The 16,703-nt window shown below is 42.5% G+C and overlaps 1 protein-coding gene across 1 annotated transcript in view; it reads right to left on the reverse strand.

The window, feature by feature from the left end:
- CLDN10 (claudin 10) overlaps positions 1 to 10,298 on the reverse strand; it is a 96,491-nt gene extending 86,193 nt beyond the window's left edge. The window contains exon 1 of the mRNA XM_005305003.4: positions 9,928 to 10,298. Within this exon, the coding sequence (XP_005305060.3) occupies positions 9,928 to 10,141 (214 nt within the window). The 5' untranslated portion in view covers positions 10,142 to 10,298. The remainder of the gene's footprint in view (positions 1 to 9,927) is intronic.
- Positions 10,299 to 16,703: the final 6,405 nt, after the last annotated feature.

Genomic DNA, 16,703 nt, shown 5'->3' on the forward strand with positions numbered 1-16,703 from the left:
TAAGATTGTAGACAGAACTTTGATTTCAACAGGAACAGGAGTGAGCCTAGCGGCAAAAAAAAAAAAAAAAAAAAAAGGATTTCAGTGGGAGTAGCATTGAGACAATAGTCACAATTTGAAATGGCTGTCGCAGGCTGGCTGGCACTTTAAGGCACTTAAAAGATGACCTGGCTGGAAGACTTGGAGAGAGACAGGAAACTCCAGGGCTGAAGAAGTGGTCAAAAGAGGGCATAAGAGGCAAAGTTCCCTGGAACGGTTTTAGGGGCACCCCAGAGGTTAGAGTGCACCATAACACTAATACATATCACTGAAACATAAGTTGCTTCCCAGATCTCCTCTACTTCATTTTACCAATACAAACATTTGTGAACATAGCACCACGGACTGGATCCATTACTGAGGTAATACTCCTCTGGACCCTGCCTGCCTCCCAGTGCTGCCTCTGCCCCGACTCCATGCTAGTTACCACTGCTCTGCTTGGACAGCTTTTCTAATCATGGAGTCCCAGTTCTGATTCCATCCATAGACCTGCAGCTGCCTTGTCTGGGCCTGCTCTACTCACTGCTTCTTCTTCTTTTTTTTTTTTTTCCACCTGAAGTTGCTAGACTTTTTTTCTCAGGCTCCATGTGACTCAGCCTTTTGATTTCCCCAGTCTCTTAATTTCACACTGCTGTAAGGCTGCCAAATTTGCTCTCAGGTAGCTGCTGCTGTGTACATTATCTGCTAGCTGAGTCTCATGATTTCTTGCCCAAGTGGTTCCACATTGGAACTATCTGTTGCCATATATTCCACCAGACCATGACCTATTAAATTCCAGGTAAATAGGGGAGAGGGGGGAAGTTGATCCTACCTTCTTCCTGGCTCTGCTTCCATTAAGGCAAATCACCGATACTAGCTCCTTAAGGTCTTAGAATGGGTGTCAATCTCATCTGCTGACCCAGGCAACTGACCTACATCCTGCTCCTGCTCCCCACTGTGGTTCTTAAGATCATTTAGGGGGGGAAGGGTCTCCACAATGATCCTGCAGGGGATATATGAATCCGTGATCCTAAAAGCGATAGTTGAACATTTTCTTATTTTAACCTACACAATAGACAAGAATGTGGATGATAAGCAAGTGATGTGCTGCCAGCATTTTACCAACAGGCTTACAGGATTTTCTCCCATATCCTATAATGATTGTGTACCAAGGAAGCATGTACTTGCAGACAGGAAGGGTGAGGGACTAGGAAACCTTTCCACTTGGTTTCTCATTTAAACAAAAACCTCTCCAAACTATAACCAAAGAAGGATACAGAGTCACTTGGCAAACAAACTTGTATTAAGTACATTTGCTGGAAATGTTTATACTTTGTTCCTGTAAACTATAGTGACTGTACTGATATGATAGCACACAGAGTTCAGCTTGCGCAGATTGAAGTGGAGGAGGAGAGTGAAGATCTCTGGAAGTTTTTTTGGAAAATACCTGCCATATGATGCATTCCGAAAGCAAAAAATTACTCTTTAGAACAGGGGTGGGCAAACTTTTTGAACCACATCTGGGTATGGAAATTGCATGGCGGCCATGAATGCTCATGAAATTGGGGGTTGGAGTGCAGGAGGGGGTGAGGGCTCTGGTTGGGGGTGCAGGCTCTGGGCTGGGGCCAGAAATGAGAAGTTCAGGGTGTGGGAGGAGGCTCCGGGCTGGGGCAGGAGGTTGGGGTGCAGGCTCTGGGTGGGGCTGGGGATGAGGGGTTGGGGGTACAGGAGGGTGCTCTGGGCTGGGACCAAGAGGTTTGGAGAGTGGGAGGGGGATCAGGGCTGGGACAGGGGTTGGGGCACTGGAGGGGGTCAGGGGTGCAGGCTCTGGGTGGTACTTACCTCAAGCAGCTCGCGGAAGCAAAGGCATGTCCCCTCTCCGGCTTCTATGCGCAGCCCTGTCCACAGGTGCCACCCCTGCAGCTCCCATTGGCCGTGGTTCTCGGTCAATAGCAGCTGCGGAGGCAACACTTGGGGTGGGGGCAGTGGAGTGGGGAAGCCCATGACCCTGCTCCCCAGCCAGCGTGCTGGAGTAGGGAAAGCTCTGGACCCTGCTCCCCAGTGGGAGCTCGAGGGCCAGATTAAAATGTTTGAAGGGCCGAATGCGGCCCTAGCCGTAGTTTGCCCACCCTGCTTTTGAAGTATTTTATGAGCCTCAGTCAATTGCGGGGATAAGAGGTCATTCTCCAGGGAGAGAGCTGAGCAGGGGAGTAGAGCCCTGCAGTGGGACTGGAATCCTGTGAGTCCTGCAGGATCCGCTGCCATAATAGTGGGAATGGATAAAATATACTTTGTTACGGGTGAGCAGAGGCAACTAGTGGGAGGGACACAAAGGGGGGCACCAGCTAAAGGGGGTACACGTGACCCCTCCTGCGTGACCTCCCACATGACTCCTCCCTGCCCCGCCCCCAGTCCAGGGCCCCTGCACTCTCCCTGTCCCCTCCTCCCCATTCCACATTACCTGGGCGGGGGGCTCTGTCCTCCTGCTGTGCCGGCCCAGCTCCCTGAGCTGTTCGGCTGCTCTTCTGGCAGCCAGGCTCTGGAGCCACTCCTGGATGCTGCCCGATGCAGCACAGGAGCTACCTGGAGGATGCCTGACTGTGGCAGCCGCAGGCCGCCCGCCCCCCCAGACTCAGCTTCTGGTGACAGTGGCCGAGCAAGCTGGAGCCCCCTGCCCTCCCTGGCATGCTCCTGACCCCAGAAGCTGAGCCTGGGCAGGGAGAGGGCTGTTGCTGTTGCCACTCCCTGCCTTGCCCAGGCTCAGCTTCTGGGGATGGGAGCCAACTCTGAGCATGCCGGGGTGGGCTCCAGCTTGCTTGGCCACTATCCCTTAGAAGCTGAGCCCAGGGCAGCCGCTGCGCTGCACCGGGCAGTGTGGCTGGAAGAGGTAGGGTGATCAGACAGCAAATGTGAAAAATTGGGACGGGGTGGGGGGTAGTAGGAGCCTATACCAAAAAAAGGACCCAATAATCAGGACAATCCCTATAAAATCGGGACATCTGGTCACCCTAGGAAGAAGAGAGGCTCTGGCCCCGCCTCTTCCCTTCCGGCTCTGACCCCGCCCCTTCCTCTCCCCATCTGGATTAAGTGCCCTGAGCAAGCTTCTGGGGAGGGCAGGTGGTCAACCCTTCCCGTGCCCCCGCCCCCGGCATCGCCTCTTTGGGCGGGATTGGGTGTGCAAAAAAAAGTGGTAATTTTGTGGGAAACCACAACATCTCTCATCAGTTTGTCATAAATAGATTTTCAGCAATGTAAAGCAAGTTTTTCTTTTTTTTTTAATAACGTTTTTAATACTTAAATTATAGTGAGGGATAGAAAGATTACATGTCTATTATAACAGGAGTTGAAGTATTTTTTTACATGGTTTAAGCAAGATTTGTTTTATTCTTTTCTTGGTAAAAGTTGATTCTGAATTCCGTTTATAATATATTAAACAACCTGTTTTTTTTGGTTTTAGTTTTTAGTAGCATGGGGAAATTTGTCTCTCTTGCAGGATTTGTGGGATCTAAGGTTTTGCAGGTGGGAGCGGGATAAAAATGCAAGAAACGATGCAGGAGCAGGTGGGAGTGGGTATTGTGGAGCAGGATAAAAAAATAGTCCCACGAAGGGCTCTACAAGGGAGCATCTACTCTTTCCAGTCTGCTGTCCTGCAGCCCACCTAGATATCTGAGTGGCTGATTGGGAGTTAGCGGTGTTCCAGACAGTGTTAGCTGCCTCTTCGTGCCCTTTGAAGCTGCTGCTGCACAGATAGAAAAGAAGGCAGTCAGTGGAAGGACAACAGGGCAGCCATGTGTAGTTGCGGTCCTCCAAGCCACACTGAGGGGAATGGTCACGCCCAAGGAGCCTAATAGTAGAGCTGCACAAATAATTGATTATTCTGTCCAAACCCAAATGGAATTTTTTTGTTTTTTCTTGCTGAAATGAAAAAAAAAAATTCATTTTGGGTCAAATGAAACATTTTGTTTGACCCAAAACAACTCTTTTGGTGCTTTGTTTCAGGTTGTTTTCAAGTGGCTTTCACTTCTTAGCTAACTTTTGAAAACAAATGCCATTTCAAAAATGAAGTCAAAACATTTCCTTTTGAAATGGCTAAAACAAACTTTCAACTTTTTTTAATGTTTTTTTCCAGCTGAAACTGTTCACAGAAAAATGCAGGGTTTTTTGGGGGGAGGGGAAGGGGGTGTGTGAATTTACTTTTTGCTGAATCTTTTTTTGCCCAGGTCTACCCAGTGGAGTGCACAGTATCATATTTTGAACATCTGCACCATCTAGTGGGAGTGGTGTCTCATTTTGGCTTCTTGAATAGATGAAGTTTATTTTGTAGGCAGAGTTTGGAATACCACTACTTTTTACCCTTCAGTTAGACCCCCTTCATGTACATGAGTAACCATATCCTTGTGGCCGTGAGTAATGCAGAGACTTTGTTACAGAGGAGGTGTGTTACACTGCTGTTGCATGGCTAACAGATCCAGAACACAGTCCTTTAATTGTTGTCAAATTACAAAGGAGGAGCTTAACTGTAAAATCATTAATTTTTGGGTAGATTAAATGCAAGCAACTGAGGCATGAGAGAAAATATTATGTAACCAGGATATGAGAGGCTATTTCATAGCAATAGAGCAGGGCTGGCCTTATGTTTTGTGGAGCCCAAAGGTGCTGGAAGAAGGTAAAATCAGACCATAAATTGTGTCTCCCTCTGAACCTGCTGTCAATAATGGTGTTACTTCCTTTGTAATGTACTTTGAGATCTCCGGATGAAAAGCACTATATAAGAGCCTGGTGGTGGTAGTAGTGTGTGTTGTTCTTTTAATTAATTATACTGTTTCTTCCCCCACCTTATGCCACTTCTGGAATTTAAAATAGAGCTGACCTGTGCATTGCAAGGCTTGCCCTGGAGGCTGGGCTCCAAACAGCTCTTTGTTTTGCTTGTTTTTTTGGCCAGCTTTTTAGCTGAGAAGGTGCTTATGTCCCTGTGAAGGATGAATCTAGCTGGTAGGTCAATTAAATAACATGTTAAAATGGGGTCAGTGAGTCACTTTTCACTATTTTTGGTGTGTGGCTTGTTCTCCTATTTCTGCTGTATACAGGGTATTTGTGCTAGTTGAAGTATTTTTCATTCTGTCTTATTATAATGCTCTAATAAATTTGTTAGTCTCTAAGGTGCCACAAGTACTCCTGTTCTTCTTTTTGCGGATACAGACTAACACGGCTGCTACTTTGAAACCTCTTATTATAATGTCACTTTTGGAGAAAGGAAAAGCAGTCTACAAATAGGAGAGCATTTTGGAACAGCTCCATCTGAGAAAGGAAATACAGAATTCCTAAGTTCACATTTCCTTTGGAAATATGAATCAGTATTCATCACTTTGAACAAATGCACTGTGTAACCGAATATAAATCTTAGACATGTCTTGTATCTGATTGTCAGCTGTAGAAGAATAGCCTCATGTTAAATAAGATACCACATTTTAGTTGATTTCCTTTGAATATGAAAATATCAACAGTTATGCATGTTGGTGTCACTGATTTCTGTAGAACAACATGGAATATTTAAAAAATTGGAAGCATGTGGGGAAAACCTCATAGTAGGCCTTCCAGATGAGAAGAATAACTGCACTTAACTATAAGGTGTGGGAGGATTTAGCTGTTGAAATTCATTGGTTTGAACTAGCTAAATCTTCATGATTCACCTTTTCAAAAATTAGGAGCTAGAAGTTAAAACTTCAAGAGAAGACCTTATGGGTCTTCATGGAAAATGTTGCTACATAATATAAATAATAGATCTACTTTATGGTATAAAATAGTACACCCTGATGAACAAAAGCAATGATTTATCAGGAGACTTTAACACGGCAGAAGAATAAATAATACAGAATGTTCAGCTTAGCCTGCTATTAAAAGAAAACCAACCACCTCCCCCCACAAAAAACACAACAAAATTTTTGTTATAAACAAATTAAAGCTGCAAGGATGTTTCAGTGGTATCCGGCTAATACCTCAGACCAATATTACATTTTCTTTACAAAAATTCTACACACTTAAAATATAGGCACAGAAGTAAAATTAACTTGTTACTAGACGATTATTGGAAATGGTACTTAGTACTCTCATAATGATTTGTTATTTTGACCATTGCATATGCTAAGAGGCAAACATATATTTAGGCAAGCAGTGTAAGTTCGGTAGAGTGAGAATTGCATGAAATTATTTCAGTACTTAAGTGCTCTGCTGGATCAGGGCCTTCACTGTTAAGTTCCAGACTTTCTAATGTTTGAGTGTGAGAGTGTTGCTCAACCTCATATACACTGCAAAGATGTGATAGAGCCAGGAACAGTACCCAGCTCTCTTGTGTTCTATTCCAGTGCCTTAGCCACAAGAGAACATCCCTGTCCTTCTTGCAACCCTCTGCCTCATTCACTGTCCATCTTGTGCACTGACTGAAGTAGGAGTCCAGTAGACCAGAAAGCATGTGATTGTGTAATTAGACAAACCCATACACATAATGGGGCTGAATTAAGGTTTTGTGTGCTTGACTTTGGAATCTTAATGTTTTTTAAACATATGTTTTTGAATAACTAATATTTAAACCAAAATGAATTCAAGTTATGAACCCAGAACCTTTACATGAGTTACACAGACTTCTACCACTGAGTTAATGGAGTACCTGGTAGTAGTAGGAGGCTATTATCCTCTAGGTAAACCAGTCACAAGAAGATGTGACACACTATACCAGTGGTTTAAACAACTATTTGCTAGCCAGTACATAAGAACAGCCATACTGGGTGAGACAAAAGGCCCATCTAGCCCAGTATCCTGTCTTCTGAAAGTGGCCAGTACCAGTGCCTGGAGGGAATGAACAGAGCATATAATCATCAAGTGATGCATCCCCTGTCACCCATTCCCAGCTTCTGGCATCCTCCCTCCTTATCCTGGCTAATAGCCATTGATGGACCTATCCTCCATGAATGTATCTAGTTCTTTTTTGAACCCTGTTATAGTCTTGGCCTTCACAACATCCTCTGGCAAGGAGTTCCACAGGTTGACTGTGTATTGTGCAAAAAAATACTTCCCTTTGTTTGTTTTAAACCTGTTACCTATTAATTTCATTTGGTGACCCTAGTGGAACACTGGGAGTCAGGATTCCTGGGTTCTATTCCTGGCTGCAGAGATGATAGTAGTATAATGGTTACAGACATTGCTGCCAAACAAATAAGTTTGGCAATTCCATTCTGAAAGACAGTATAACTGTGAATGAGAACTGGGTCTGCTATGCTACAGATAGGATTCAATTTCCAGTTCTGGAACTTCTCAGCTATATCATCTGTTAAATGGGGGAAAGATACTTGCCTGTCTTCTAATTTAGAAAGAAGACACTTTGCTCAATGATACGGCCATGAAGTTTATTAATACCAGTAAGCGGAAGAGCTAAGACTAGAACTCATTGTTTCTTCCTGGTCCCCAACCCAACTGTCTAAAGATTACTAAAGAACCAAAGAGCTTGCATAGCCGGTTTAGTATTTTATTCTATAACAAACTGCAAATAAATGCTATAAAATAAGTGAGCAATAGTAAAGCTATTTCTCTGTCCCTGCCCACACTCACTATGTTAATAATAATAATGATGATGATACATAGAGGCTCTGGCATAGGTGCTGGAACTAGGAGTACAGCCACACCCTCTGGCTTGAAGTAGTATAACCCAAATACATGGTTTCCACCTTTAGCACCCCCACTGTAAAAAATTGTGCCAGCACCACCAGGCTCTGGAAGACACACTGGCAATTTTAGTTCCTTTTGGAATAATGGTGGATTCATATTTTACAATCTAGCACTATGTGCAAAGCTCTTCCAGCAGATTTCTTGTTTTCTTCAGAGTATCATGATGTCAAGTAATTTTATAAAACAAAATGCTTCATTATTTTTGCATATCTATTTTTCTCAGCATGTAATACGATACCTTGAAGGTGCTTACCCTGGCTGATTAAAATTAGATGTCCTAAATGTTGGTTCAAATGATTGCTGCCATCTCATTTTAATAAGAACATGTTGCTCAAAGCTGTTAATTACATATCTGTATTATTATAAACTACTAAAAAGCAAAAGTTTATTGGGATTTGTACATACATTGTTTAAAAACGTCATACATATTCATATCATATTTATTATGCCAGTTGTAGTCAGTCAATGATTAAATGGTTCAAAGCAGTAAAATTTTGTCACTAATGTGATTGATTATATTGAAAATAACCTTCCTAGCAATTATTATAATAATGAAAGTTTATAGTCACTGAAGTACTGAAAGGAAAGTGTTCTTTTTAAAAAAAAATTCAAGAAAAAATAAGCATTACAATCCATGAACAATTATTCAAAAATAAAACAGATTTTTAAATAGTGCACTTGAGTTTCTATCGCTTTTTTCCCGTCTTTGATTAATTTTAGCTATATTGTAACACGAGTAAAAGGTTTCTCACTGATTCAGATAATTAGTACATGATTTTTTGCAGTTCTGAGGACTGTCTGATAAAATATGTACAAAGAGATATAAATGTTCCATTGATCTTACTGGGAGCTTTGCCTACACCAGGGCTGCAACTTCAAGCCCATAATTTCATCTTCATCATCCTCATCATCAGTCATTTTGACCAATCAACTTTACCTTTTATGGATTTCTACTATTCAAAGCAGGTAAATGCTCTGAAGGCAGAGTAGATGTATAAAGTCATAGGTACTCATGATAGGCCAAATTTTGGTTCCACTGAGGTCTACAACAAAATTTCTGACTTCAATAGGACCAGGAATTGGCCTGTATGACCCTCAGGCCACGAATGCCACCTACTAGTGTTTCTTGTAGCTCTCAAAGAGGAATTTGCAAGGTTGCCTCTGCCCTGGATTTCTTCCCTGATTCCATGAAATTACTAGTGGTGGTCTTTTTTTAGTACCGTCCCCCACCACACACTGGATTATGGTGGACCTACTCCACCTTGTTCATTTGCCCCAGTCATCCTGGAGAGCCCAGTTTCAGCAAGTTCCTTTGCCCTTGTCCTCATGGGAAAGAAGGGGCATCATTGGTGGTAGCTGAGTAGTTCTACTATGCGAATTCTAGAAAGGACTTTATTGTTTAGTGCCTCAAAGTTTAACTAGTACTACAAATATTTTAAACCAAATGCTTCTCCATATGCTGTTCTATACACAGAAGAAGAAAAAAAAACCCACCTTCACTCAGTAGTTGAGCAGCCTACATTTACTTTTTTACAAATCAATAGATGATGTACAATACCTCTCTCTCTCTTTTTCTAACTCACCTTCTACAATATCATGCTGCAATCCTGGAAACACATACATAGGTGCTTAGCTCTAAGCATGTCAGTAGTTCCCTTACACTCATGCTTGTAGTGAAGAATATACACAAGTGCTCCATTGGACCAGGTCCCTAATTATTTTAAGAAGTTCTGATAAGTGTCAGAGATCCTGTCATTATAACTTACCGCCTCCTGCCAGCAATATATTTAGTTTCACATAGACCTCTTCCATCTCTAATTTCTATTAGGTAGTCTAGTCCACCTCTGCCAACAGAAGTTTGTTACCAAAAGTATATTTGCCAGTATTCTGTCCTGTATGGAGTGTTTTTTTTTTAATGTCTTACATAGTGGAATTACCCTTTTTTCCTTGGGAAATGAATGCATGTTACTGTCAGGAAATTATTTCCAATATTCATTCTATATTTTCCTTTTATTAAATGTATACCCTTGTTTCTGGTTATACCCTGTTGTACAAACCAAAATCATTCTCTTCCTCCTTAGGCTCACATCTTGAAATTCTCAGAGTTATTTGTAAATGTTACTTAATCACCCTGTACTGATGTAGTTCTTCATGCACTGTCTTAGTTCTAGTAAAATTACCTTTACTTACCTTCTAGTCTGAAGATGGTAAAATGAGGTCTGCAATGAAAAGCGCCCAGTGCGTTTCCTGCGCAGTTCATCCAAAGACCCTGGAAAACCCAAGTTGCAGTGATAACTGATGTTGCTCTGCTAGTTACTTTCCACTCATTTGATGCAGTGGCAGCAATAACAGCTCCTATTCCACCAAAACAAAATATAAAAGCTAAAATCTGTATCCCTAACATGCTTCTTGACTTTCACTGTATGCTGGACAATTAGCACTGTCACTGTGTGGTATGCGGAGAGTACTTCAGTCATCTGGGTAAGCAATAGGTACAACACAAGCAAATTACACTTGAACAAGTGTTGCAGAAAGTTAATATGGGGACAAGACATTTTTCATGCTTGCTTGACTTAAAGACCCAGGCACCATAGACATTCAGAAAGAAACAAGAAGTATGATTTTTTTTCTTTTAGATAATTAGTGATAGATGCTACAAATCAATAAATTAATTTTAATTTTAAAAATGAACTTAATTTTTTCATATTTTGTCTCTCTTCTGGTATTCCAGTTAATGCTTAATTTTTAGTTAATTGGAAACTTAACAACCCTAGAAAAAAGTGCAGAGTCCAAATTGTTCAGCATCCATTAGCAGATGTAGCAAAATACTTTTAAAGGGATCAAATATTGTTTGAAAAATACATTTTAAAAGAGTCTGAAATAAATTCACTTGTCAGCAATAGTTGAACTGGTAGCTCTGTCTTTAAGACTGTAAAGTCTTAGGGACAGGCACTGTGTTTGCACCTTTGTATTTTGGAAGATAAAAAATCTGTAGACAGAATTAAACTCTGAGAATGGATTCCTTCTTGACTTATGAATAGATTCATCTGCCAGATTCCAAGTACAAATGGAAAATATTTATTAATATACCTACTTTTAAAGAGATGACAGACAGCATTGCCATTGAACACTAAAATGACATCCTGTACCAGGTTGTTCTAACAATGAGGATGAGTAAATTTAGACAGGAAGAATCCAATTCCTCCTCACTGTCAGATAATACATAAATAGGCTATGTGCCATAAGATAAGTATACCTTTAAAAAGTATGCATATTCTTCTCCATTAGAATGCTAATAGAATAGAGGTCAGAAATATGTCATCACTGAATAGATTCCCCAGGGATAAATATTTTATGTTACTGGTCTGCCTAGGCCATACAAAATTATTAGGTTTTCCCCTTTTCTTAGGGACTATATTGATCCATGCAGGGGCTTGAGAGAACCAGTGAAGATGTATCTTCAGGACCTGAGAGGTCTTTTTTCCCCAAAGCAACAAGCTATTCTACATTAATGATTGTCCATTCTTTAGTGAAGTAGTCAGTATAGACGCTGAAGGCACAGGTGCTGCCTCACTAGTTTCCATACTTATCTAACTACTCAGTTATTATAAGTAAGAGATGTTGCATTTACTGTTTATAACTAAGCTGAACGACTAGAAATGCCCTACTACCACTTTTCACAGCCAGAGCCCAGTCCTGTAGGTGGGGGGAGGGATAGCTCAGTGGTTTCAGCATTATCCTGCTAAATCCCAGGGTGTGAGTTCAGCCCTGGAAGGGGCCACCTAGGGATCTGGGGCAAAATCAGTACTTGGTCCTGCTAGTGAAGGCAGGGGGCTGGACTCACTGACCTTTCAGGGTCCCTTCCAGCTCTATGAGATAGGTATATCTTCATAAACTATTGGTGGCCTACTGGGTAAGGCACTCACCTAGGACATAGCTATAGGTATCTACATGGAGAACAAATATTTAATAATGTGCTCTTCAATCTAGCAGAGAGAGGTATAGCACAATTCACTGGCTAGAAGCTGAAGCTAGACAAATTCAGACTGGAAATAAGATTTTTAACAGTGAGGATACTTAACCATTAGAACAATTTACCAAGGGTTGTGGTGGATTCTCCATCACTGACCATTTTTAAATCAAGACTGGATGTTTTTCTAAAAGATCTGCTCTAGTTCAAACAAGAATTATTTTGGGGAAGTCCTATGACCTGTCTTATACAGGAGGTCAGAGCAGGAGATCACAATGGCCCCTTCTGGCCTTGGAATCTATGAATGTAGATCACCCAAATTCAAATCCCTGCCTGCCTGATTTGGAGCAGTCACTTTTATCCACATCTTTCACCTCCCAATCAGTGCCCTAACCCACTAGACTAGTGAGTGTTTTGGGGGTAGGTCTCTCTCAATCTCTCCCACATCCCATGTGAATACCCCAACCACTGGACTAGAGTCATTTTTTCTCTCTCTCTCTCTGGCCTAATGAATATTTAATTATTTATATCAAGTAGAACAGCTCCAACAGGAGAGAGACTGCCTACCCTACAATACCCAGTAGCCTGGTGGCGTGGGCACTCACCTGGGTGGTGGGAGATGTGAATTCAAGTCTCTGCTCTAAAACAGGCAGATCAGGGACTTGAAACCACATCTCCCATCCTTCAGGGGAGTGTCCTGACCACTGGATTATTGGCTATAATTAGGACTTTCTCTAGCTTTTCATGAGAGAGGTCTGGGTTTTGCCTGCTAGGGCATGGGCTATCTCAGCAGCTGACCTGGCTTTGGTGCCCAACTCTCAGCCATGAACCTTCTCCTGGAATCCTGAGCAGAGGGAAGTGCCTCCCTTTGGCATGGCAGTCAGGCGCCTAGAGGACCAGACCAGTGGGAGCTAGATACCTAAATACGCTTTTCTCTGTACTTCACTCCTGGCAAATGTAGGAAACTTCCTGCTCAGCTGACTGGCTTCTGAGGACCCTTCCTTAGGTGCCTAACTCTCCCCATGCATCCTGGGTACCTAATTCAGGGCTGTGGATTCTTCTTGGTGGCAGGGTGCCTTGGGATTAGGTGTTACCTAAATAAATCTTTGTGGATCTAGCCCTTTCTGCTGAGTGCAGTGCTTACTGACTGATGAAATTCACTGCAGGCCTGTACAAGTCTTATGTTCCATTTAAATCTCAAACTGCATTCCAAGGGCTTAAATGGAACTTAATTGGCTCATCAGCTTTGATGCTGATCCTCTATTTAGTGGTCATTTTTACCTTGTTGTAAGTAATTTCACTGAGTTCATGGTAAGAGCCACTGTGTCCTGTATTAAGTGTTTGTGGGAAGTGGTAAGAAATAAACAATCCTATTTTGTGCCTTCATTTGTTACCAGATTTGCCCATTACATTTGGATACACTCATTTATTAGGGTTACTTTTGGTGAGTGTGTCTGTAATTCTATCAATGTACTGCTTGTGTCACTTGTGTTTTTATACGGCGCTCTACTTCTGCAGGTTCCCTCCCCATGGAGCTATCCTGCAAGACCTAGGTTTCCCAGGGCTGGGTTCTTCCAGCCCCAGAATCAATCTCAATCTCTCTCTCTCTCTCTCTCTCTCTCTCTCTCACACACACGCATACACACACACACACACACTAACAGAGCATGTCAGAGAGGACTGGGTTAATCCGCTGACCCCTTAAATGTCCCTGGACTCAGTAGGTTGGGTCGAGCATTATTTCCAAGCTGTCACCCTCATATGCCCTGGGCACCGCACCAGAATAGAGTACCCCTAAGCAGGCTGGGTCGAGCAGCACTTCAAGCTGCCACCCTCATTTGTCCCAGGTTCAGCACATCCCTATCCCCACTTTCACAATTACAGTTACAATTGTTCTGGTAGTAACCCACTTGATGAGCAAACCCCAGGATTTTGGGGCGCTGCAGGGATCTTTAGTTTAGGTACGAGGAGCGTTGCTGCAGAGCAAATGAGGAAGCCAAAAAAACACTTAGAGGAGAGGAAAGTGATCAGGAACAGTCAGCATGGATTCACCAAGAGCAAGTCATGCCTGACTAACTTAATTGCTTTCTATAACGAGATAACTGGCTCTGTGGATGAGGGGAAAGCAGTGGACGTGTTATTCCTTGACTTTAGCAAAGCTTTTGACATGGTCTCCCACAGTATTCTTGCTGGCTAGTTAAAGAATGGGCTGGATAAATGGAATATAAAGTGGATAGAAAGCTGGCTAGCTCGTCAGGCTCAACAGGTAGTGATCAATGGCTCCATGTCTAGTTGGCAGTCGGTATCCAGTGGAGTGCCCCAAGGGTCGGTCCTGGGGCCAGTTTTGTTCAGTATCTTCATTAATGATCTGGAGAATGGTGTGGACTGCACCCTCAGCAAGTTTGCAGATGACACTAAACTGGAAGGAGTGGTAGATACTTTGGAGGGTAGGGATAGGATACAGAGGGACCTAGACAAATTAGAGGATTGGGCCAAAAGAAATCTGATGTTCAACAAGGACAAGTGCAGAGTCCTGCACTTAGGATGGAAGAATCCCATGCACTACTACAGACTAGGGACCAAAAGGATAGGCAGCAGTTCTTCAGAAAAGGACCTAGGGGTTATGGTGGACGAAAAGCTGGATATGAGTCAACAGTGTGCCCTAGTTGCCAAGAAGGCTAACGGCATTTTGGGCTGTATAAGCAGGGGCATCGCCAGCAGATCGAAGGACATGATCATTCCCCTCTATTTGGCATTGGTGAGGTCTCATCTGGAGTACTGTGTCCAGTTTTGGGCTCCACACTACAAGAAGGATATGGAAAAATTGGAAAGAGTCCAGCGGAGGGCAACAAAAATGATTAGGGGTTTGGAGCACATGACTTATGAGGAGAGGCTGAGGGATCTGGGATTGTTTAGTCTGCCGAAGAGAAGAATAGGGGGGGATTTGATAGATGCTCTCAACTACCTGAAAGGGGGTTCCAAAGAGGATGGATCTAGACTGTTCTCAGTGATAAGAGATGACAGAGCAAGGAGTAATGCTCTCAAGTTGCAGTGGGAGAGGTTTAGGTTGGATATTAGGAAAAACTTTTTCACTAGGAGGGTGGTGAAGCACTGCAATGGATTACCTAGGGAGGTGGTGGAATCCCCTTCCTTAGAGGTTTTTAAGGTCAGGCTTGACAAAGTCCTGGCTGGGATGATTTAGTTGGAGATTGGTCCTGCTTTATTCTCCTGAGGTCCCTTCCAACCCTGATATTCTATGATTCACCCACGATGGAGAGAGAGAAGCAACCAGCTTAATCATGAAAGTTATTTATTGCAAGGTAATAACCACAGGGGAGCCAAACAAACAAAACCGGTATAATATTAAATCTAACTTAAATTTGATTATAAAAGCCAGGTTTAGAAAACTATAACTGATCACACAAATCAGGGTCAGAAGGCTGTACCTAGAGAGAGAGAAAGAGCTGGGTTCTCACCACCCTGTGAAACTTGAATCTATTGGAGTTCCCAGGTGGTGGTGGTAGCTGAGGGTCCGGAGTGCTGGAGACAGGCAGAGCCCCCAGCATGATCAGTCAGGAGAAGATGAAGTTCCAATGGAATTGATGCAAATTTTGGATCCAGGCATCAGAGAACTTACTTGAGCATGGGTAGGGGTTTTTGTGGGGAAACTATGGTTCAAGGGAGAACACTAGATTTGTTTATGGGTAAACTGATGGCTCAAGGGAGTGTACCAAAGTTGTTTTGTTCAGGCTAGACAATAGGAACTGCTCATTCCTGGCTATGAGCAGTGTTCCTTCCAGGGAGCTCACAATGCAATTAGGCAGCTTCAGTATTTTGGATGCCAATAAAGGATTTATTACTAGAATTGGTCTGATAACTACTGAGCTGGATGTGTGCAGGCGTGAGTTCATTAAATCTGGAGCAGAGATCCCCCATCATGCAGTGCTTCCCTGCTTTTCTGGTCCCAGAGTTCCGTGCAGTTCTTGACTTGGAATCTCTGTTCTCCAGTCTGTATGCTAATGGGGATGCCTCCCTGTCCCATCTCTGATGCAAATGAGGCTATGGGAGTTTCCTTAATCCTGTCACCCTTGTCTGGAGGGGTTTAGATGTGTCTCCCACGGCCTTTTCTTTGCTTTTTGTAAGTCTTTCTTCTGATCGGTTTTGGTTCAAGCAGAGGCGGGGAAGTGCCGGGGGGGGGGAGGTCTTTTGTGACTCAGACAGGCTGGGTACTGCACACTGGTTCCCCAAGAACACAGAGCTGACAGGTAACATTACCGAAGTTAAGCTCTGAGGAAAAAGTTAATCAGTCATTTAAGAAGTTCAAGGCAGAGTTAAAAATTAATCTGTTAACATATTGGAAAATGCTGATGTTTGGCTTCTTTGTAACTGAACAGACATAACTGTTGGACGAGAACTTTGCCCTGATAGCTTATTGCATTTCCAAACGAAAAGGGAAGGAAACATCACAGCATGGATCCTGATCTGTATTACACTATTGATCTAAAACTTCAAATAGACAAATCATTAATCACATGAAATATGTAATCATATGGAACTTAATTGAAAATCATGTGAACAACATGAAATACTGCTATTGCTACAGGCATGCTCTTATAAAAGCATACCAATGCCAATTCCTAAAATATACTTGGCAACTGAAGTTGTTTAGCAGAAAGCTATGAAAGTTTATATGGGCAAGTAATAGCCTGACTTTTATATTTTGTATATTGATATAAATTCATCTCTTCAACCTAAAACGAAGAGTTCAATAAAAAAGTACTATTGATTCTGACATTTCTGCTGTAGTAATGTTTGCCAGGGTGGATTAAAACAATTTCCATGCAAAAATGGCTAAATTCAGATAAAACTGACTACTCTGGTCATGTCTATACATGATAAAATCAACTTAACTATATTAGGATTGTTAAAGGAGTATATTAAAAACCCCTGTATAACCAATTACTATTCCCTGGAGTATTATGTTTAATAAAAAAAT

This window comes from Chrysemys picta, chromosome 1, assembly GCF_011386835.1.
Source record: "Chrysemys picta bellii isolate R12L10 chromosome 1, ASM1138683v2, whole genome shotgun sequence".
Taxonomy (NCBI): Eukaryota; Metazoa; Chordata; order Testudines; family Emydidae; genus Chrysemys; species Chrysemys picta.